Below are 22,872 nucleotides of genomic sequence, written 5' to 3'. Positions count from 1 at the left end.
GTATTTTAAAGTCTGAGACATTTTGAAATAGCAGTAGCAGAGTCGCGCTGGCAAATTGACTGTAACTGTAACTGGCTCAATAATTGAAATCTTCATCTAGCCACGACTGCATGTGGCCTAATTTTCAGTGGTATTTGACAGGTTACATGTCGAGGATATAAAAGTTATTTTCGAAAAAAAGTATGGGTCCTGTTTTATATATATATATTATAGCTTTTAATTAAAGCAACAGTTAAAGTTACAATCCTTAAGAAATCAAAACCCATTTTTGATACTATTATTATTAGCATTTTTCTGCAACAGTTCATAGCAAGAGTTCTGAGTATTTCTAACTTGAATGGCAGTCAAATTGACCATATGCATTATAGACGGTGTATCATTTCAGTGTTTGCTCCTTTTTCCCGCTCTTAAAGATACCTCACTGAAACAACTTTTTGCTATTTCAAAGCTAAAACCTAGCTTTAGATTCATCTAGAGGAGGAACAAAATCTATCAGCCTAAAACCAAACCGAAATGATTGAACAGGACATTTGTGACAAATGTCACAAGGTAGTGTGTGGCAGCACGTGGAAGGTAGGACATTACCTGTGTTGACTCAGAAGTGTCAGTGAAATTTATGCATGGTGTTTGCCCCCCCAAAATCGGTTTTCTTGCAGTTTAGCAAATTTTCATGTTCTTTACCTTTGACGGTTAGATTGACTGTTTTGGCCATTTTGGGATATTTATGTGTTTCATACGCGTCCATAAAGGTTTTTACTATGCATTACTATGAAATGCATTATAGTGATGTTTTTATAAATTACTGTATCGTGTTCTGATATTTTTTATTACCTATCCTAACATTATATATCCATTTATTCTTACATTTTATATTGATTATTGAAATTATATGCAAATAATGTATGAACGGTCAGATTGACTGTAGTAGCTATAGAATTCTGGCAGTTTCAGTGTTAAAATCATTTGATTGGTGAAACTACAAAACAAGAGATTTTGGGATCATTTTTAAAATGACACAGAGCTATGGAACAAGAAGGACCAGCCATAGTGAGCTGTTAAATGAAAGACATTTTTTGGAATGACACCTCCAACCACTCAACAAGGTCACACATTTCACTGTGCCCTACAGGTGTTGCCAAACCAACTGCACTGAGTACTGAAATCTTAATGATCACAACTTTTTATGTGTAAACACTATGTAAAGGCATGGGTAGTTACACTATGTCCAACAAATTTTCAACCACTCTTATTTGTAAGCCATTTCTGTCCAGTGTGTCCTATTCAGCTCTACATCCTAAATCTTCTATCTCAGATCTAGCTGTGGTGGTGATAGTAATTGGTCCATCAACGTAAAACATGTCTGCGACCTTGAAGGACCTCTGAAGATGACAAACCTCCGAAGCCACCAGCTTCGTAGCGAGAGGTGGAGAGAGAGAGCCGGGCTGGGAGAAAATGAAGACAAAGGAGGATTGCCGGCCCATTTGTGTAAAGGTTAGGGCTAGGGTAATGAATACCCTGGCTATATGGAGCTCCCGATGTCTGCTTCCCTCCAGCTGCCTATAAGCTCATTTGGAGTGACACTGGAGTAATGTCAGTGTCAAGGAAATACGGCAAGAGGCAAAAAGTGAGAGGGAGGGAGGGAGAGAGAGAAGTGGTGGCAAAGAGTCCATGTCCTCTACTTCTAGATAATCCTTTCTGCCAGGATGAAAATTATCCTGCACTTATCCATAATTACTTTCCTCCCTCTGTTTCCATATCTGACAGAAGGTGTAACAAATTGATATACACAACATGTATATTCTCACCTGCAGTATTCATGAGGCTCATCATTTTTTACTTAGTTTTAAAAGTACTAGGAAGCTGAATTATTGTATGCACCTATGCTTCAAAAGTCGTTGCACCTTTTAGCCCAGCTAGGAAAATGCAGTGACGTGGAGGGAAAAAAAGCAAAATGAGCCGCTGATCAAGAGCCAGAGTCTTTCTATATAATATAAAAGTTATAATAGGCTGATTTTTACTTTTGGACAAAGTTTTTATGCTAAGCTAATGGTCTTTTGGCTGTAGCTTCATATTTATCATACAGATATGACAGTATTATCAATCTAACTGTGGGCATATTTCCCAAAATCAGTACTGCAGGTGAAATTAGACATTAGCATACATTAGCATATTACATTTTTACAATCTGAATAAGTGTAACTTCTTTAGATTTCCGCAAAAGTAAAAGTGTCAGCATTCCGAAGCTTGTTACCTGTCACAATCTGTTTAGAAACCACACACTAAACCTTTCTGAATACCTAAAAATACATACATATAAAATGTGGGCTACTGTGATTTAGGTCATTTTTTTATAGTGCTTCTCAGTGCAGAGTCTTACCCGTACTGAATTGACTTGAGAGCTATTTTGAAGGAAATCCCGGACACGTGGCCCTAGTTCATCCCACAAATCAGCGAGCTCTTTCAGCATACCCAAAGCGTTGAATGTGCTATTTGCCTGAAACAAAAAAAAATAAAAATATTTAACAATACAGTTATCTCACCTTTCCCTGACTGAAAGCATACCCGCTGAGCCCTTTCTGTTCGCTCTGTGCCAATCCAGACATGAAAGTACTCCACATCTCCACATTACAGCTAATCCCTGGAGGAGCTCATCACAATGTAACACTCCCGCCACCCCCATGGTGTCGAATGTAAATGGGGTTATTTACCCCTGAACATTGACTTGTAAACAATCTGACTGTATCTGGTGTGAAAAGGGCCTCCTTCGTCAGCACGGGGCGCTTGCTGTGAAGTCGTCAGATTTTGCTCACGCTCATTATGCATTCTCGATGCAAAATTTCTGACTGCCTGCCTGTTGTTTGTTTTGCTCATGCAGTTATCAAAACGATGCTAATAGCTTGGAGAAATGTCATGTCATGAAAATGCATTACATTTACCACGTTCTATGAACAGGCTCCTGACTAACTATTGCATTACTGTTATTGTCTTCCCCATGTGGAAACTTGTGTCGTGCAACATCCAGTGTTTTGTTTATTCCCCCAATGGAGGCTTCTTCACATAATTACTGATACCTGCAATTGGCCTGACCCTGTGCATACAGGGTATTCAAATGCGTCCACAAACAAAAAACAAAAAAAATTCTCTAAACTTGCTCATATCATACACTGATATCACCAATATTCAGCTGCTTTCCAAGTGCTTGAGAAGTCAGTGTGCATGTAACTATTTTAAATTGCTCTCGCTACACTAACCTCTTTCACCATGAGGCGAGCAGCAGGTGTATCAGGTGTATAGAGGACTTTCCCTTGTAGTAATGGCTTGAAGGTTCTCCAAACATAGCGCAGACCAGGTGTGCCCTCCAGGGTGTCAACGAGAGTCTGACAAAAAGCATCTACATAAGAGAGGAAGAGAGGGGAGAAGACAGGGAAAGTCAATGTAAGACCAAGAAAGAAAAACCCCTAATAATCTCAGAATCCTGTGTGCATACTGTACGTATGCTCTTTCATGGGACAAGAGGAAAGATTTGTATGAAATCAGAAAATTTGCAGCACGCAAGAAGAAAACATGAAAAATAAAATGTGACTACCATAACAGCCCTCTCCATACTTTATCAGAGTGAGAAAATGTGAACATAGTACAAAAATCACACGTGTAAAAGTTAGGGCAGCTCAATTATGGCAAAAATCCTAATCACAATTATTTTGGTCAATATTGAGATCACAATTATTCAACACGTATACGTATCCAAGCTTCTACTGTTGCCATGGAAATTGATTTCAAATGCCTTGTGTTTTTTTTATTCCAAAATGCCTAAATAGCCAATGAAAAAAGAAATAGTAATCCAACATATTAACACTGAACAGCATCTTAGAGCGCAAGTGCTTAGGTAACACTGAAATTCAACCGTGGTGTTCTGTCAGGAGATGCAGTTACTTAATCTAACGGTGAGTCAGAAATAGTATAAATAATATGTCGTTTGTTGAGCTATGAGCAGAGGAAAAGTATTGTAGCATATGTCTTACCTGAGTTTATAAAATGAAAAAAATCTCATGAAGTGGATATTGGCTTTACTGGTAACTGGTGTTTTATTACGCATCAGTGACCACAAAATGGATGTATTTACAAAACGTTGGTTGATTATTACTTTTAAAAAAAACACACACAGGCAGAGGAAAACACAAGCCAAGAGTTGAGACCTGAGTGCATAAGGAAATGCCTCTATTGAGCAGAGGAAAAAAAAAGTCAATATGCTCAGCAGCAGTACGATCATTACTAATTTAACTTATCTGCCAACGTGAATATTGCCAGGTTGGGAGAGTGCTGAATAGGTTACATGAGGACCTGCACTGCAAAGAATGTGGCCTGTAGTAGAAAGAAAGCTTGTGTATGGTTCTATCTCACACAGGCTCCGCCCTCTACTGGACTCTATGGGTACTACCTCCTCCAATCACACGCATGCCCTTGCCCACTGAAATGTCCATGTCCTGCCAGGACGAGTCCATGCTCCCTTCCCCAACCGCAGGTGGGGAAGGGAGCATGGTGGGGAAGGGAGCATGACTGGCCAAGTGACCGTTATGGAGGGAGAGAGGCCTGCTGACGCTGCCACAATCCCCCCTCTGGTGTTCAAGACGCCATTGTTTTACTTGTGCTGCTTGTGTAAAACTATGGTAAGGCTTTTGAGAATGTCGAAAACGTTTTTTGAGTAAAACATGTTAATAACATTCCTCAAAGAGCTAAGTTAACTCCTCTCATCAAAGAGCTAACATTAATTCCTGGGGTGAGGCTAAGGTTTGGCCCTGCGGCCTTGTGTTCACGAAGCCACTCTTGTGCTGCTTGTGTGTACACTGTGGTGATGCTTGTGAATGTTAAACTGTTTATTAGTGCTAATTCCCCACCACCAACCCCATACCATTGAGCTAGCCGTGTCAAACACGGCTCTGCACTCACCGACGCTAAGCTAACGGTTCGCCCCGCGGCCCACGCCGCTTTCCCGGTCAGAACCGAGTGAGAGGGTGGGTGAGGCCCAGGCGTCCGCTTCGCTAGCCTGACCACCGAGTCCGCGCGGCCATAATGGTTTATCCTTTCTAAAGGAAGTGTCAGAAAGTGTTGTGAACAAAGCATTGATACAACATGAAATTAATAACGGTCAGGGATCCTTACTGAAAATTAAAACACTGCAAAATTAACTTGTTTAGATTCTTTTCAACAACAAGTAACACCAACATGGTAACATAACTACTCAAATGGAGTGGAGAGACCTAGTCAAGTAACTAAAAGATTTAATTAAACAAGGTAATGCTTTGAGTTTTGAGGAGACAGTACTCTTTTGTTTACACAAAGGAGTTCAGGGCTGTCCTGTGTCCTGGAGCTCCTCCCCAATTTACATCTGGCTGTGAAAAGGAGAATATCCTTTGATGTGAGATAATTAAACAAAGAGCAAGGTTAGTTGCCGTGGTTATGTGTGTGGGGGTTAGTTTAGGGTTTCCTGCCCCCTTTCCAAAAAGGATTCTGATAGGCTGTTCAGGAGAAGCTAATCTCTTTTTAGTGTTTCTTTGTCATTTTAACAGTCAGCCACCAAGCGTTTTCTGGCTGCGGCATCAGAGGTGGCAAGTTTTATGGTCGAACTGCCCAGAAACAGCACTTAGGGAGAGAAAACCTTTCACCTCCTCCTTGGAGTCGCTTCAGCTGTCTGTTGAGGGTTGATATCCCAAACCCCCTCCTCATTCTCTCAGAGAGAGAAGGAATTTTGAGTCTCCCAATTATTTGATATAAAATGCACAAATCTGCACTGTTTGTACACTACAGCCTGTCGGTTCACCCCAGCTGCATGCTAGTTCTTGGTGTCCACAGTGCAGCCGGATTGAGACAACATACCTCCTTTGTTCTTAAGGACATAAGGAGCATGTTCAGTTCCAGGACAATAAATCTGGATGCTTTCTACCCCACTTAGGGTGCAGGGAGGTGAGAGTGCATCTCTTGTGTCCATGTGTGCTAGACTAACGTCCTGTGTAGAGCACACAGCCCCCATTCGATGCACTGGTCAGCTGTTCGTCTGTTTCAGTGCAGTCAGTTAAACCCTGTCCAAGAAGAGCCTGGCCAGCTGGCTTTGTGAGTGAATCTCCCAAGCCTGTACACGGGCGGGAACAGACCCACCCTTAGCGGTGCGTGCACATTCCAAGTGGAAGTGTCTACAACCCTTTTTCAGCGGGGTGTGTGTCGAAGAGATCTGCACAATGGCATCTTGGCACTTACTGTGCCCGTTTGTGCGTTTCTATCTCTTGGATATGTCGGGCTCCTTCTCGGGATCCAGCTCGCAAGTGCGACCTAAGATCTGAAAAGTGAGGATCTGGTGACTACTGGGTGTAGAGGGGGAACATACACTGGCAGTGCCTGACGTTTCAGTGAGAAGTCAGGGCAGTGCAGGTCTTAATGGTCAGGCCAAGCCCCTATCGGTCCAGCGACCTTCTCAGGGGTGTCCCACCATTCTGTCACTAGGTCATGTGGTGGTTGGGGCGGTCGGATGCTGAGGTAGTAGGAACACTGCTATTTATACGTCACACACGTATCGGTAGCGATGTCCTATTGGTCAATTGTGCCTGCCTTGTTGTCTCTGAAAATATGTGATGCATTGTGGTACAGTAGTCAGACAATTGATCAGTTCAGTGTGTCATCATGTCAGTCAATATGACTATCAGCTTATTTGATCTGTTGCTAACTGTCCTTTTTGTTCAGACACCTATTATTGCATCAGTCCTTTTTCATTTTTCTCCTGTCAAGACCACAGCAAAACCTCAACTCTCCACTTTCTCCGTTTCTCCCAACAGGGAGGTTTAGCGGCCATTTTCGGTGCAATTAAATGTTAGCCTTTATGCCTGCTGGCTATCGCTCCCAGGTGCTGGTCCTGGGAGGTCTGAGTGCAGACAGCTAATAGCCACCCTTTAGCCTGAGTCTGGCCAGCTGTTCCCTCTATAGACTGCACAGATGCCAGTACCTGCAATCATAACATTTGAAAGACAGGAAAAGTGTGTGACACACCGCTCAGAAACTCTCTTCTGTTCTCTTGGAAAAAAGACACTCAAAAATGTAATGATTGTTGGTATTTAAAAAAAAACTTTCCGATGGAATATAGCTACAATTTTAGCTTTTGTTGTTGTAAAATACAAGACACTGTCACCATTACAGACCTCTAAAAATCATTTTAATGAAAAAATACTCTTTGGTTAAACTGTTCAGAATTCACATCCACTTTAAAGGTACCCTGATGAGTTTAGTGCTAGGGAGTGCTTGTTTTTACAAATGGTCTCGTATTTCTATTTGTATCGTGCATGTGCATGTGCACAAGGCAACACAAAAGACATTACGCCAGTTTCATGCTATTCCACTGACTGAAAGTTGGTGGCGGTAACGTGCAAAAGAGCGTGGTAATGTGCCAACAAAGGCAGTGGAGAAGACATCTGCTGGCCAGCAAACATGGATGTAAACAAAGCCGATTTTAAAGTATTCACACAAATCATCTTTGCAAGACCTCAAGGATACACACAATGAGTTTTTGTAAGAAACACTGAATGTAAACTTAACTCCACAGGGTACCTTTAAGGTGTGGTCACAAGTAGACAATGCTTCATCTTAAAGAGCAGGGATGACACCTCGCCATCCCCCTTACTCGGTAGAAGATTCAGTAGGCCCTACCGTATATTTAACCCCTTAGCGCCAATTGACGCGAATTTGCATTACACTGCTTCAGACTGAAATAGCGTATGTAGTACCCCAACGCAGTTTGTGCATATTCGATACGAACCTAGGAACCTTTTGCAATCACTGGTTTATGCTGGTTGTCACTAATTTGCATCATACCTATATTTATATTCCATGTGCTATAGACAAATTAATATTCTCCACTTAATTTAGCATCTGCTTGAAAGCAAAAACACAAATAATTAATTTTTTATCTGTGCTATCTATTTGTGCAACCTGGACAAACACAATAATTCACCGTGATGAAAAACGATGAAATGCAACATAAAACTGCAGTAAAAAGACAGAGTCATTAAATTAAAACCCCTCAGACTCACTACCACCTGATACCACAGGTCGGGCTGAGGCAGAGAGAGGGACAACGTATCCCTACTCCACTAGGCTTTTTAGGAGCATTGCTGAAAACGGCTACTTTTTCCTCTGAATTTTTGCCCTTATGTCCTTTAAAACATAAAATTCTGCATTGACATTTGAAATGGTCATTTTCAGGAAAGGTTAAGTATAAATGTAGGTAAAAATTCAACCTGCAAGTTGCTCTTTAAGGGGTAAGGGGCTAAAAGGTTGGGAACCACTGCCTTAAAAAAGTAGAGACAGATGAGCACACTGCATATACAATTCCTACACCTTCATTTCCTGTGTGGTATAACCTGTTGCAGCCAGTGTACCATGGAGAGAAATAAAGTAAACTCCGTTCCACCGATGACATGAACTGATGTCTATAGCCCGTTGGTCTCCACTAAACTATTTAAAATTTGAAAAAAAATCAGGAACGTGAACACAAGCTTAGACTGCAATGCAAATCGACCTTTCAACAACACACTCGGGCCACTTACAAGACACAAAGAAGAATTTTAGTCAACAATGGAGCATGTATATATAGATGGCAGTGACAAATGCATAACCCTCTTACATTAAGTATCTTTGTATCGTGGCAAAGATATGTCAGTGTTTCATATTTTGTGTGCCGAAGGGAGCATCAGATTACAAAGGTTAGACCTTCTTTTTGACAACAGATCTTTACTTTATTACAAAACAGCAGTGTGAAAGAACAAGTGAATCTGTTCTTTACACCAGGTTTAGCCACAGTCAAATAATTGCTTGGAGCCTGAAGTCCGCCCCTCAACTTACCTGGTAAATTTAATCAATTTGAGTTGTGCCCTGGAGATGGGCTCAATTCAGCACTACTGTGAGACAGTGCTGTCGACACACTACAAATGCGGGTGCTACACACACACTGTCTCGCACATGCAATCACATGTGTAGACGTGCATGTGCGCACACAAACAAAAGCAGGATATTACTCTCTTTATTTCAGGCATTTCATGCAAGGTACAACCAGGTACACGCTCACTCAGACAGACATTCGCAAACACACATACAGCACACATGTACACCTAATATGACATGCCAGTCTGACGTGAACTACCCCATGCATCAATAAAGCAGCACTCATTTCTTACAAGCAGTACAAATCAAGGGCTGTCTTGCAGCATTCCAATAGAAACTTAAATATGCATGGGTAAATGTCATTGATGTCACTCTCTCATAAGAGACAGAGAGGCCACTTTGACATTCAGTAGTGTAAGACAGGCCTCTCTCTCCGTCTTCTCCGGCTCCGGTGTGTATTAAGGGGACGTGCTTAAAACTAGAAATAAAGGGTAACAATTACTAACTATAGGCACCCATGAGAAAATACTCAAAGGATGACAGTGTCAGGGAATGTTACACCAGTAAAAATAAGACAATGTGAAAATAAAAGAAGGAATTTTATTTTGATAGATCAAAAAAAGTGTTATGTTACATACATGTTAAGGGCAACTAGCACCTCCTTGTGGTTCCTTTAAGACTGCTGTCAGCTGAATGTCATTGCTGTATTGGTTAATTGTGATCACATGGGTAGGGTCATAGTTCAGACCAGCCATTTTGGATTAGTGTGGAAAATTTAGGTGATTCATCTTTGTTTTATCTTCGGCATCCACCTGTATAGAACCCTGGAGAAGCTTTGATTGCGAGTTAAAAAATGTGTTTTGACTTTATAGATAGGTATCGATGCATATGTTGTTGTATAATTCATATTTGGTGAGATTTATAGATCATTACATTACCTTTTTGCCATGTGTAGTGTAGCCATCTGTTTAATTCTAGCATGTATATTTCTACACTGTTTTTAGTTACATTAATAGCTTTTTTGTGTGTTTGCTCTTAGTTTCACCGAGTTGTTGAAAAACACTGTAAGAAAGCAAGTTGATGAAGACAAACAAGTAAACAGCCCTCAACTTCCACATCTCACTCATCATTTAACCCTTTCAGTGTCTAAGACATGTATTTAGCTATCTGTCACCTTGTGTAGAGCCACACAAGCAGTGGACAGAATAAATAGATTAGTTAATTTGAAAGGCTGATGCAGGCTATGGGTGCAAAATACTACATTTTTTTTAAATAAAGAAGGTCTGCAGTAAATCGGTTAACATTTAACAGCAGCAAGGAAAACAACCTCTACAATGAGCCATATGTATAAGAGCCTCCATATACATTGGCAAAACATCTTTTAACACATTTTGACAGGTTTAAGTATATGACATTGCAGAGCCACATAATTACTTATTGTTAGTGCTAATCTATCGGCCAATTTTTGAAAATGGTAACAACTTAAAATGACTGTTTACTGTCATGGAAGAGCAGTTACCACCTCGAGTATTATGTATAAATGACTCAGAAGTTATCCTTTGCTGTCAACGATTAATTGTTAAGGGAACATTACTGAGCTGTTAACGAAACCTCACGGTTGGCCTTTATTATAGCTGTTCTACTATTCCTTTGAGTGTACTTTTACACTTACAAAGGAGTTGTAATTGGCCATTATGCAGACACCGTGCATATTCCAGATTCATTTAACTGTACACAGACCAACACAATGAAATGCCACGCCAATCCAGAACAGCCATTAGCATGCTAACAGAGATGTTAGTGCTTATTTTGTATGGGTGAGGCAATGTTTTTGCTAATTTACGCTGGCATGAGCATGCAATTTCCATTTTACAGTGTAACTTTATTCCCAGGGAATATAGGCTCCTTATTAAAATCTAATTTTGTGCACTTGTCTCCAAAGAACAGGCATTTAATGAAACAGGAATGCATCTCTAATGAGCACGAGGCTGCAAGAAGTTACACTGAAGATCTAATTCTCAATTATTTTATGAAACAAACATATACAATGATTTTCAAAGCTGCCCCCACCACCACCTACAACTGTTGTGCTACTTTCATTTACTATGTAAATTTAATATAGATATAGATTTAGGATTTGAGTAGAAAACTTTATTTGGGAATTATGTGTGCTGTTAAAATGAACAGAAATGCTTATCCCCATGTGGAAAAAGTTACCATCCCTTAAATGACTAAAAATAGAATCAGGTGCACTTAAACAGGTGCAAATGATAAAAACGTTTGTTAGTCATAGAGGATCTACCCATACATCAACATCAGAGACCAGGTCAGGACTTGTTTTAAAAATTCAGGTGTGTAATAACCTTGCGGGCTCTCTCAAATCCCATGACTTTTAAAAGCAGATATTCTAGAAAAATAGAGGATTTCAGACTGCAACCAGTCCATTCAAAAGAGGTCATCTTCGCAATGTTAACCCACTAACTAACGTCCAAACACTACAACAACTTCTAGAAAATCCTGAGTGATGTGAAGGCTTCTGTTTCCACAGTTACTGTCAAAGCTAGTGAGTCAACTGTAATGGCCAACATGGGTGAAAACAGTACAACTATACACTACCAATGCATTCTGGACTAAGTCAGGTGTCTGGTAAAGCAAAACATTGCCTTTCAAAACATCAGCCTTTATCATTTGTGAAGCATCACACAGTAGTTGCCACATACTATATTGCTTGAGGACAATATTACTTTTGTGCTCATTAAATGAGACATCGCACAGTGCGAGCTAGCCCACTTTTGTGTACAATGTGCTGTCCCTGACTGTGACCATAAGTTTATACTACAAGCAACTTGGTCAACGAGTAACCTTGTGTCTGTTACAGAAGTGAGTCGTATAAATCATCATGCATCTTTTAGGTACAGTGTGCCTATTTATTTTGATAGAAAGTCCTCACCCACTAGACAAATGTACGCATCAGGAATATACTTTGATGCAGTAATGTCAGCAACGCAGAGTGTGTACTGGGTTAGATCAGAGGGTGATCCATATCAGTACTCGACTATCTGTCAACCACAAATGCTTGTAGGATCTATCTTTCTTCTTTTATTAATTAAATCCTCGCAGCCATGAGAACACTCAGTCACCTACAACTATATTGAAGGTGGGGTGGTGTGGCCCAGATTTTGAAGCAGTCTGCATGTATCACAGTTTCTTCCTATGTGGTTACATGGATTAATAAGCTACAACAGACTGCTGCAAAGCACACAACTCTTTATGGCTAAAGCTGTGGATGATACTCTGTACCGTGTTAACATGTTTATATTCTGTATCGGGAGTATAGGAGACAATGACATCCCGGGGATGCGCCGAACCTAGCAATTTAGACAGCTCTAGGACATTTTAAAGGCATCACTGAACTCCATTAGGACTGGCCCTTCCCAAAAACCTTTACAAACTGAGCCAGATTTAGTGAAATCAATAAAGCACCAGGGAATTTAAGTGAAAATGCTGACAATATGGCTGCCATGGTTGGATTTCCTTCCCGAATAGTACAAATTTCCAGTTTAGAATACACAAAGAAGTGTTTTATTGACACCATCTGTCCTCTGTGCGAAGTTTGGGTTGCCATATGTTCATATTTAGGATGTTATAAATGTGCGCCTTGGGACTCTGCACCACCCAGACAACAACATCAGTTTCCACTTGTGAAAGGTTGCTCTGGACTTTCCTCTCCATTATGAAAACATCATTATGTCAGGGCGGGGAGTGCACAGCTTTTAAATGGAATGAGAAGAGCTGATTTGATTGGCTACAATTGATGCCAGCCCCTGACACAACCGCCGATAATGTATTCCTAATCAAACCCAGTTTCCAGCTCGGGCACAGGTGCCAACTGAGCCACAGGTGCCTGACTGTACAGTGAACCATACACCACTAATTCATGAAAATAGGGATTATTGATTCTTTTTTTCTCACCTGCATGCATATGGTATTTTGGAAATAGGAAATCCTGGGGTTTGTATTGAATCTGTCTGTGCATGAGCATATTTACCAATAATTTCTTGTCCAGAGCAATTGATCTAATAGAATTATTTTTAGTCTTTGTTCAATAACACAACTAACCCAAACATACGCCTATTGAGCCTTGATGGACCAAAGCTGCCTTGCTGGGGCGATATTTGTGTGCTGCACTAGCAAGACTACAGTAGCTCCACACTGTTTTCTCCATAAAGTTGTCAAAACGCCATAATTCTGACATCGCACTGTTTTCAAAGGGGAGAAAAACTTTGATTTGACTTTAGTTATGATTCATGCCATCATCTGTCACACCCACTGATCAAGCATGATTCCCAGTCCTTCCCTTTTTTCCAAAATACAATAAAGTTATGAGTAATGCTAGAAAATCTGTGCTATGTTTCCTGGATACCGTGACTATCTACAGTATTGTAAAGCTAAAATGCAGACATATGATTAAGACACAAGCACTGTGTGACAAAACTGTTTCATAAAGGAGTTTGCAGCAGTACTTACCAGAACTGTTGCTCATAATGAAGTTTGACCTGTTGTTAGCCATCTGTCTAGGTGAGCGGAAACTGATGGTCATATTGGTGGAATTGAAGTCAGACTGCTTTTCACACAGTAGCATATTGATACTGCCAATCATGTCCCTTTGAAAATCCAGTGAACTAGCAGCCTTAAAGATCATGGAGTTCTGTAACCTGGCCATCTGGATGCAAGAAATTTTGAAAATACATTTTTTAAAAAGCCATATCATCATAGAGTATCATAGATTCTTGTCCAGTTTGGACAGTAGCAACACTAACCTCCTCAATCACTGGTAAAGCATCTTGAGTGGTTTTCCCAATCAGCTTCGCTGCATCTGCTGGATTCAGAGCCAGTGCTGAAGGTAGCTAAAGGAAGGTAAGAACAGTTGGTTTAGAGAACAATGCATGTATGTCTAAAACCTGAATAACCAATGTATAAATTACGCTTGCAGGAATGTTTGCTATTACTATGTCCTGAAAAAATATTTATGTTATCTGATCACCAGTGATGTGACCTTAGCTAAAGATACCAGTTCTATATGAGCCCTTCCATTCAAGATACTATATGACGGCCGTACACGCACTAATTTGTGCATCCTGATCCTAACATCATCATCCCTGACACTGGTTCATAAAAGTTGCATTAAAATGACAAGTGTTATGTGTTACAGTGACATTCTAAAAGTACACGGTATGAGTCCAATTAGAAGAACTAAATGGCATGCCCTTTTAACCACTGTCATTTTCATGCATCAAGTGTCAAGTTTAGGCTTTATTAGGAGCGGCTGTATTGTCTTTCAGCAAATAAAATTAGAAAGCTTAGAAACTTAGGAGATCAGAAGAAGAGAGGTATAAAGAAGTGCAACACTTCATTAGTATTTTTAAATAAAACTCTTCACAAATTGAAGCCCATTCAAGCATAGTTTGGACAACAGCCTGGCTATTGATTGAGGACATCCAATTAGGACCATCTTTACTCAGTGTGTGCATTAAGAGGAGAAGGCACAAGAGTCTCAGACAATTTTGAGCAAAACAGCTGAAAATCACCTGTAAGAAATCAATGGAAGGAGAGATTTCAGCAATGTCACATTAGGAGTTACAAAACAGATAAACTTAAGCTCACTTGTTCAGCTCAATTTCCACTGCACTTTGATATTGAAGAGTCCAATGGCTGTTTGTTTCTTTTGCTAACCAGGCAAGCTGATTACAAAATCATTCTACAAGAACCATGCATATTTTAAATGGTTCAAAAAGTAAAAATTTGTTGAGCTAGTGAACTGTAAAGGAGATTATGCTGTCAAACACAGACTTAAAAAAGACACACTTTGACATTTTAATGACCTCACCACATAGAATGCTTTTTGTGTCCCGTCTTCGCTGTGTATTTTGTTCTGAATTAAATTCCAGAAACTTAAGATCCAGAACTATTGTCTAAATCACCCTCTGCCACTCACTACTAAAGTGATAAACTCTGACTTCCTCCCTTGTCCCTTTCTTTATGTTGTTGTTGTTATCGCAATCATTCAGCAACGTCAACCTTTAAGTGCGAAAGCTTGATGTTGTTTTCCATCTATTTGCTTGCGGCACTGAAGAGCTTTTCCACCATATCTCGTCTGGGCTTGCTTTTTTTTTTTCTGTCTCTGAAAATGCTTGTGAGCTTAAATTGTTCAAATGCTCTCTTCTATGAACTTCCTGCCTTATCACTTATTTATTGGATGTGCTGTCCCATACATTTTCTCTCAAAGATAAACTCAAAGAAAAGTGTAGGCTTTCATCATCCCAAAGGGAGCTCAGAGATTTAAAAGAATTCAAGAAAACACTGGTCCTAATAAATAATTCCCAACTGATTGCATGCATTCTAGTAAAATCCCATGAAGACACAGAGGTGCACGTGACAATGAGAATTTTAAAAGCTTAGCCCATATGGGCCAGGAGAGGATTTCCCACTCAAGATGGAAGAAATAAAAAATACATTAAGATAATGGTGCAGTCATAACACAAAATAAGTGTTGACGTGTTTCTGGTAGGTTTGGCCTTAAAGTGGATGCATTAGCAAATATTTTTCTTCATCGCTCTAACTAAAAGAGCCAGAGAAGCATAACATTTAACTTCTAAATTGGTCATTTATTGGCTGGCAAAGAAAATGATTGTCATTGAATTCAATTTACTGCAAGCCATGCGAGAATTATAGTTAGAACAGAACATGTCCCAAAGATACTTTTAACTGTATCACACAATTGATAGAACATCCAAGCTGAAAATTACTTTGTGCTGCAATGTTTACTTTTTTATTTCTCAATTTATGGTGGGTATCTCTCATAACAAACACACAGAAAATGCCAGAAAGAAGAAGGCATAACAGGAATTCTTGGCATACAAAAACTACTAACACTACACATTAGCATTGAATTCTTGCTGAAAGTTCACAATATAAAACCCAATAATTTAAAGACCTCACCATCAATTTCAGCAACAACTGGCGAAATGGTTAGATGAACCTTGCAGCTTAAAATGATTGTTTTTTGTTTGCTTGCTGGGATCTAGAAGAGGAGGTGTTTGTTGAGATATGGACTCTTGTTGTGATTCAAACTGAGATAAGGACTGATTCATCTGTGGTTGAACTGTGGGTTTTGTTCTGAGCACTAACTCTGTAATACACTGTGGTGAACTTCTTGTGACTTTTATGTTTCTTGTCATCTGTTGCTACCTTTGAAATACATGGGTATTGCTTTTGTATAAATATACTGAACATTGAATGGCAACATTATTTCCACTAAATGAGGTCTCAATGAGTTGAATGTTATTCCTTCATTCAGCATGTACATTTAAAAAGAGGCTAATAAAATGTCTGAGTGGCCGACAAAAAAGAAATAAGAGTAGTAGGCAGTGAAAAAAAAATAATTTCTACTAGTACTAGTCAATGAAAACCTTTATCTCAGTTGAATAAATATGGAAGAATAAGGCGGTAAGATGGCAAATTCTCTTATACAGTTCTCTAATCCTTTGTTTTCCTCAATGGCTACACATGGTTCAAGATTCAGTGTACTATGTTCATTGAAAAAAGATAAGCTCTACATGATTTGCTAAGAAGCAAAGTTATATGAACAAGGGTTAAACTGTGTAGAGTTACACTGAGTTGCATCCTCTGCACCCCCACTCTTTGTATAATGTGATACGGACACAGGACTGAGCTGAAATGAGCCAATGACTCCGCAACATCCAGTCCAAATGTAAGCCTAGCGTACTAGGTTCAACTTTTATAGTGGAATAGAATCTTCGATGTACAGTCAATCCTCCCATATATTGAATGTTGAACAAGGAGCTTCAGTACACTGTATCACTGTCAGTACATTGGAGCTGGAGTGGGACAAAAAAACTGGCCCTGGCATTTTTGACCCAGGTGGCCCACAAAAATCAGTCACACACCAATACACCATGCTTCCATATAACATGTGTACCTACTGTGATAGAGATTCTTCCCTCCCAGCCTCAGACTCCCCCATACCCATTCGACCCGTCCCAGAGCAACGTCCCATAAGCACTACACTCACTAATACTTAGAGTGTGCATGTATATTTAATAGAGAGCATTCTGAAGGACTGCTTAGGCTATGTGTTATCAACACTGCAAAGACTTTAGGTAGGTAGGTAGATTTTATTGTCACAATGCAACAAGTTGTAGAGTGAAATTGAGTTTTGTAACTCCCTTCTGCTACATAGCAGACAATGACAGTTACAGATGGGCAAGGGCGTCACTTTATGTTGAAAAGTGGTGGGGACATTTAAGGGCTCAGATAAGAGACACTTTGGCCATGAGACGTGACAATGCAGAATAGTGGGGTCACGAGAACAAGACTAGAAGATATTTTAATACTATTTAAAAGAAATATTCATTGATGAAATACAGGAATGGGGGGTTCTAGGAGCCCTCCCCCAGAAGATTTTGAGCATTAAACACTTAATGTCCTGCATTCTGGAGACATTTTCTGCACCAATCTATGGTGGAAATGTCTTTATTTATATAAAGGGAAAACAAAAATATAAGGGTATACAAAATTTAGGTGGCCAGTGACTATTCAGAATATAAAAATATTATTGAATATAATAGTAATTTGTAAATAGTTTTTTTTAGCTTAAGTAATTTTTTTGGACAATGCAGATCTGTTTTTTTCTATATTAATATTGTATGTTTTCTTATTGTGCCAACAAAACTTTCTCATAGCACTTACATTTGTTAACAAACATTTCTGGTTGCAAGCTATTTTCAGTTAGTGGTAGGGACCCCCAGAGGCTGTCCCCAGCGTCTCCAGTATAAATGACACCTGTGCAGGTGGGGAGAATAGACTGATTTTCTACTTTTTAGTGTTAATCACCATCTAACTCTGCCAGTTAAGAGGTACATTTAGCCTTGGATGTTATATGAATCTGGTGCCTGGAGTACAGGTTTTATCAGCTGGATATTTTCAATGCACGTTTAAGAGAGCAAGTTGCAACTATTATTAACAATAATGGAAAGCTGAGGCTTATCAGTAGCAGTAATAACAATGAACATTTGTGCAGTTTGATCACCAAAACTTGTTCATTACAGAATATTATTAACAGTGAGGACACAAAAAGTTGTCCACATCTTCTCAAGCACACTTATCTTCCAAAACCCTTGTCAAACTTAGGTTATAGTACCTATTATACTTAGCTTGTTGGTTAACAGTTAAATAAGTAAATGTAAAATGAGAAAAGTAATATTACTACAGTTCCTGCCAAACACTGCTAACAGTAGGACTAGCTATGAAATTAGTTTTAATTTAATGTTAGAATATTATACTAATAGAAATAATATATAGCCTACTTCAAAGATTCTGTGCAACCAAAAAAAGATTTAAGATTTTTTTTAACCATTAAATAATACTGACAAATAATACTGAAAAAAAAAACTACTTCCTTAAAAGAGAAAGCAAGCATGTAACAACATTTAACTGAACACTTAAATTAGGGAAACACTTTTAACACCCTCTCTCCTAAATAAACACAAGCCTACAGGTCCACATTTCCTGCGCCTACAGCTCCACACTGCTGTCTGACCCTAACTGGTCCACTGACCCCATAGGGGTCATTTACACTGGGGACATGTCCCCACCACATTTTGAAATGGCTGATTTTGTCCCCATCATTAGTTAACTAGTTCTAGATGCAAATTAATATACCGGTACTAACAATCCCCTGCTGTTACAGTCACATATGCTACTTTCACTCACCAGGTAACGTTACGATAGCATCAGTCTCAAATGGCTTGTTTTCTGTAGTTTCTGTAACGTTAACGTTCGTGTCATCTGCTGCAGCTGCAGCTGCAGTGTCACCCGGAGCGGCAGCAGCTTCAGGGGCAGGCTTACAAAAACACTGAAAGAGTGTAGTTTGAGTTTGCTCTCGTTTCATATCTCCTTTAGTGATTCACATTAGTTAATTTCAAACTTGCGCGGGGAACCCCCGAAAGTCAGTACTTCGCAACACAGACGGTGTGAATTTTTGAATGAAAGTGTGAAAGATCTGTCCAAGAACGATAGCGTTACGTATCATCTCGCTATTTTAAGTGGATATATGGAAATCCTTGACCTTTAGTGGTTAGGCCTTTCTGGTGTATACCTGTGTACCACATAGACTACACCACTGCCTCTTCTCTCCTCCTGCTCTCTCTGTTCCTTGGCCCTGTCGTGCTATTCTGGCTCCACTGTCTCACGCCTCCTCCTCTGCCTGGCAGTGGCCACAGCTCTTGTTTACTCCTTCAAGTGCCCATGGCTGCACAGTGTCGGGTACTGCAGCTGATGTTAAAACTACTGCAGCTCCGTTAGCATCGGTTAACATTGATTATTTTCACGCATTTGGTGGCAAGATTTAGGCTATTTATTTCTGGCCCACAACACAAGTAACAGAGTGCAGATGGGGAGGGGGTTTGGGCCAGTAAGAGATACGATTGGGCCAGCCCAGTGTCGGTAGGCTATAGAAAATGAACCAATGAGCCGCTGTTCATGGTTTATGGGCCGGTCGCTGGCCCATTTTTACAAAACAGTTATATAAGTAAATCATTTACGTTACCCCGGCCCCAAAGGTGAGTCAGCCCACCGGACATTTGCCAGATTACCGGTCCAGCCCTGCTCCTAGCAGTGCCAGCTCTTAAACATCAGTAATGGCAAATGCCCAACAAGAGGCCTGAATATTAGATGCTTTTTCCACAAAAATGTCGAAAAACAATTATATTCTCTTTTGAAAAAGATGACTAATAATGAAAGTGAAATAACAACAGCTGCGGTGTATTCATTTAGACTTTAAAACGCCTCACAGGGCTTCAAATGCATCCTCCCGAGTTATTCCTCAACTGCAGCAGTGCAGGCTGAGACGTCCTAGGAGTTTGAAATTTACATTCTGAATAGCACCTTGATTAGCCCAGGCAGTGCAATTTGTAAGTATGCTAAATGTGGGTGACCTTGCCGAGTAGGAATTAGGGCTTTTCAAATGCACACATTATGGCCTGTATTACTACTGCAGTGTACCCATCAGGTCAATTATTGTGAACACAGTTTCCAAATACATTCACTCTCTAACTTTTGCCCAATTAGACCTATAGTGTCTGACTTTCAAAGCAAAGATTCCTCCAGGTGTCATCAATCTGAATTTAGACAAGTTGTGAGATCTGTTCGTTCACCTTAGAAAGCACTTTCCTCGCATCCAGGTTTTGCAGGAGTACTTGCTGGGTGTTGATCAGCTGCTCTGGAGTGCGCAAGCAGCTGACATTCTGAAAAGCCTCCTTTTCAGCTTGGCTGCTAAATTGGACATACTCATCCAGAGCCGTCCCTTCACACATGATGCTCCTCAGGTTGCCAGGCCTCAGGATGCCCATCATCTGAAAAATAAATACCAACTTGGATGGAAGGTGACAACTAAGACAACTTTCCATATTTTATTTATTCATGTGTTGTGTCCCATGGGTTATTGTGCAGGCAGATGGTATGCTAAATCACATTTCAAAAATGGAAGGAAGAGTTTCCATTTTAATTAAGCCTTATTCTTCTCAGATCACCCTCTAATAAAGACAGTACATATGCACAAACAGAGACAGTGACACTTGAAACAACAATAAAAACGCAAACATTATCACCCACACACACGCAGATGCATACATTCAGATCATTTGTATCATCCAGACAGTATACAGTGATACCAAGAAAGACAAGATAGATGGGCAGAAGACAGAGAATATCTCGTGAACTTTTATTTTCTGGGCAGATAACACACAGCCCACTGAAATCATCAAAATGCCTCATGCACAGTAGGGATTTATTTTAAACAGTGCACATTGTCAATGTCAGTGAAACATAATTACCTTCTTGCAGCTCTTCTGATATAACTTGGTACAAACCATGGTATCAATTGGGGAGCATTTAGGGACAAGACACTCTGCTGTTGCAAGTTCATTTCATTGCAAATTACCTACTGTAAGCAGCATCAAACGACTTTTTTGTCATGCAAATACTAGAGTTTGCTTTTAATTACGACTGTCAAGTCAAATAGTCCCAGAGGTTGTTCTGGGCCAGGACATTTTATTCTTAAATGTTCAAGCACATTGAGCAAAACATTCTTGGCACATTTGGTCTTTTGAACATTTTGGTAACATTTCAATTCCTCTATTTACAGAAGGAGGTGATCATGTCTCAAAAGCCGCTGGAATCCTTTTTGGAGACAGGTTTCAACAGGCAGGCTGAGTAGCTAAATGATACTCACTGGATTAAAGTGAATCTCTGCATTCATGAGGCTTTGGACCACTGCTGGTGGCACTGACAAATTTCCTTTCAGATGAGCGGAGAATGTTTCATTGTCTCTCAAAATACTCCTCAGGACCACTGGTTGAAACATAAAGATGGAGAATCATTAATTTTTTTGGAACAGCAACTGATAAGCAGCAAAAACTGAGACCCATAACAGGAAATACAGTGTATGCTGACAACTTATCAGAGATGGAAAACTAAGAGGGAAATGTTTTTGGTTGTTTTTAACCTGAGTCTTGTTTTCCTAGTTTTAGCTACAAATCCTCCTTACTCACGCGCCATCTGCACTGCAGATATTTTGCAGCCAACCCTGCAGCCTTTCTGTCTCCATTCTTTATCTGTCCTCCTGCATTTGATTTTCACACTACTGTTCACAAATACGGGTGCATGCAGAAACACGTGTGAGACATGTGTCATTTTGCCCTAACGGACACCTGTGCCAACCATGGAGGAGAGCATGTCGTGTAACTGATAGGACAGAGGCCTTTCCACTGCAATGGAAGGTTGATCTAACCAAAACACTAGAGGATTTATTCTGTTGTTGTGGCGGACAAGGTTAAAGCTAAAGTCCCTGTCTTCAAAATCACTGCAGTGTAGCTACTGTGTAAATTGTTATCCTAAGTGATAGAAACAATGGGAAAATACATGAAAATAAGAACTAAAATGAAAAGTTTAAATTATGCTTTCAAGAGGACTGTTGCAATAAAATCCTGGGTGTTTCAACACTTTAGTTGCATAGCGGGGATCCCACCACACAACCAAGCACATACTGTATCTATTCAACATGTGTTTTCTTCTTTCTGAGACTCCAACATGTGCAGCTGAGATGATGAAGGGCTTACGTCATTTAATTAGATTAGCCTTTTTGCAAGTGTAATACATGCAAGTCAGTCAATTATCAGGATGAGGGGAGGAAGTGACTTATACTGTGTTATTCAGTGTTCAATTAAGATAATTGTTGGGTAAAAATAATAATCATTCAGTATCGTCAGGGATTGATTATGCTGCTTGATGTACTGGTTAAACGCTACGCCTCCTCATTCCTACTTAACACATATTATTAGGGCCTTCGTGACTGCAGGAGCATCAGGAGGGATGGACAGGGTTAAATTATGGGGAGACAGAACATCACTCTGAGCTCTTCCTGAACACTGTTGCTTTTCTGATTGAAGTGACCACCTGAGTCTTTTAATCAACCCTTGGTAAAAACAAAAGAGGACAACACAATCACCTTTGCCTTCCTAGTCTTTTGATAGTACTTCGTTCCCTATTCTTGTTAATGACCTTTTGTGCTCTTGCCTCACACAGCGAATCCCATTAATTATGGTCAGGCTTAGATCTTTGATGGATTTAATCTTGTATATTACAAGCCAGCGACCCCAAAATGCAAATGGCCCAGGAGCCGTTTGTTGAACAGCAGCCCCCCCCCCCCCCCCCCCCAGACTTGTCTTTTTGCAAATTAGGTGCCGTATGAAAATCTGAATATCATCAGACTAAATGAGCCTAATGCAAAGCAGCAACTTATCAAGACAAACGATCTGTCAGACTGCATGGTAAATTGCATCATAAATAATCGTGCCATTGTTTTTGAGGGAT

The 22,872-nt window shown here is 40.0% G+C and overlaps 1 protein-coding gene across 2 annotated transcripts in view; it reads right to left on the bottom strand.

Moving 5' to 3' along the window:
- Positions 1 to 22,872, bottom strand: part of LOC119911855 (phospholipid-transporting ATPase ABCA1-like) — a 172,056-nt gene that overhangs the window by 129,487 nt on the left and 19,697 nt on the right. For both annotated transcript variants that reach the window (XM_038730823.1, XM_038730824.1), the window contains exons 6-11: positions 21,233 to 21,351; positions 20,157 to 20,354; positions 13,743 to 13,829; positions 13,450 to 13,645; positions 3,252 to 3,391; positions 2,378 to 2,494 (exon numbers count right to left, since the gene is read on the bottom strand). In XM_038730823.1, the coding sequence (XP_038586751.1) occupies positions 2,378 to 2,494; positions 3,252 to 3,391; positions 13,450 to 13,645; positions 13,743 to 13,829; positions 20,157 to 20,354; positions 21,233 to 21,351 (857 nt within the window). The remainder of the gene's footprint in view (positions 1 to 2,377; positions 2,495 to 3,251; positions 3,392 to 13,449; positions 13,646 to 13,742; positions 13,830 to 20,156; positions 20,355 to 21,232; positions 21,352 to 22,872) is intronic.

The sequence above is a fragment of the Micropterus salmoides genome, unplaced genomic scaffold, assembly GCF_014851395.1.
Source record: "Micropterus salmoides isolate LMB-PRFRI ecotype aquatic unplaced genomic scaffold, ASM1485139v1 Ms_hic_scaffold_2, whole genome shotgun sequence".
NCBI classification, from domain to species: domain Eukaryota; kingdom Metazoa; phylum Chordata; class Actinopteri; order Centrarchiformes; family Centrarchidae; genus Micropterus; species Micropterus salmoides.
Note: the sequence above shows the minus strand (reverse complement) of the source record. Positions and strands in the feature narration are given on the sequence as shown.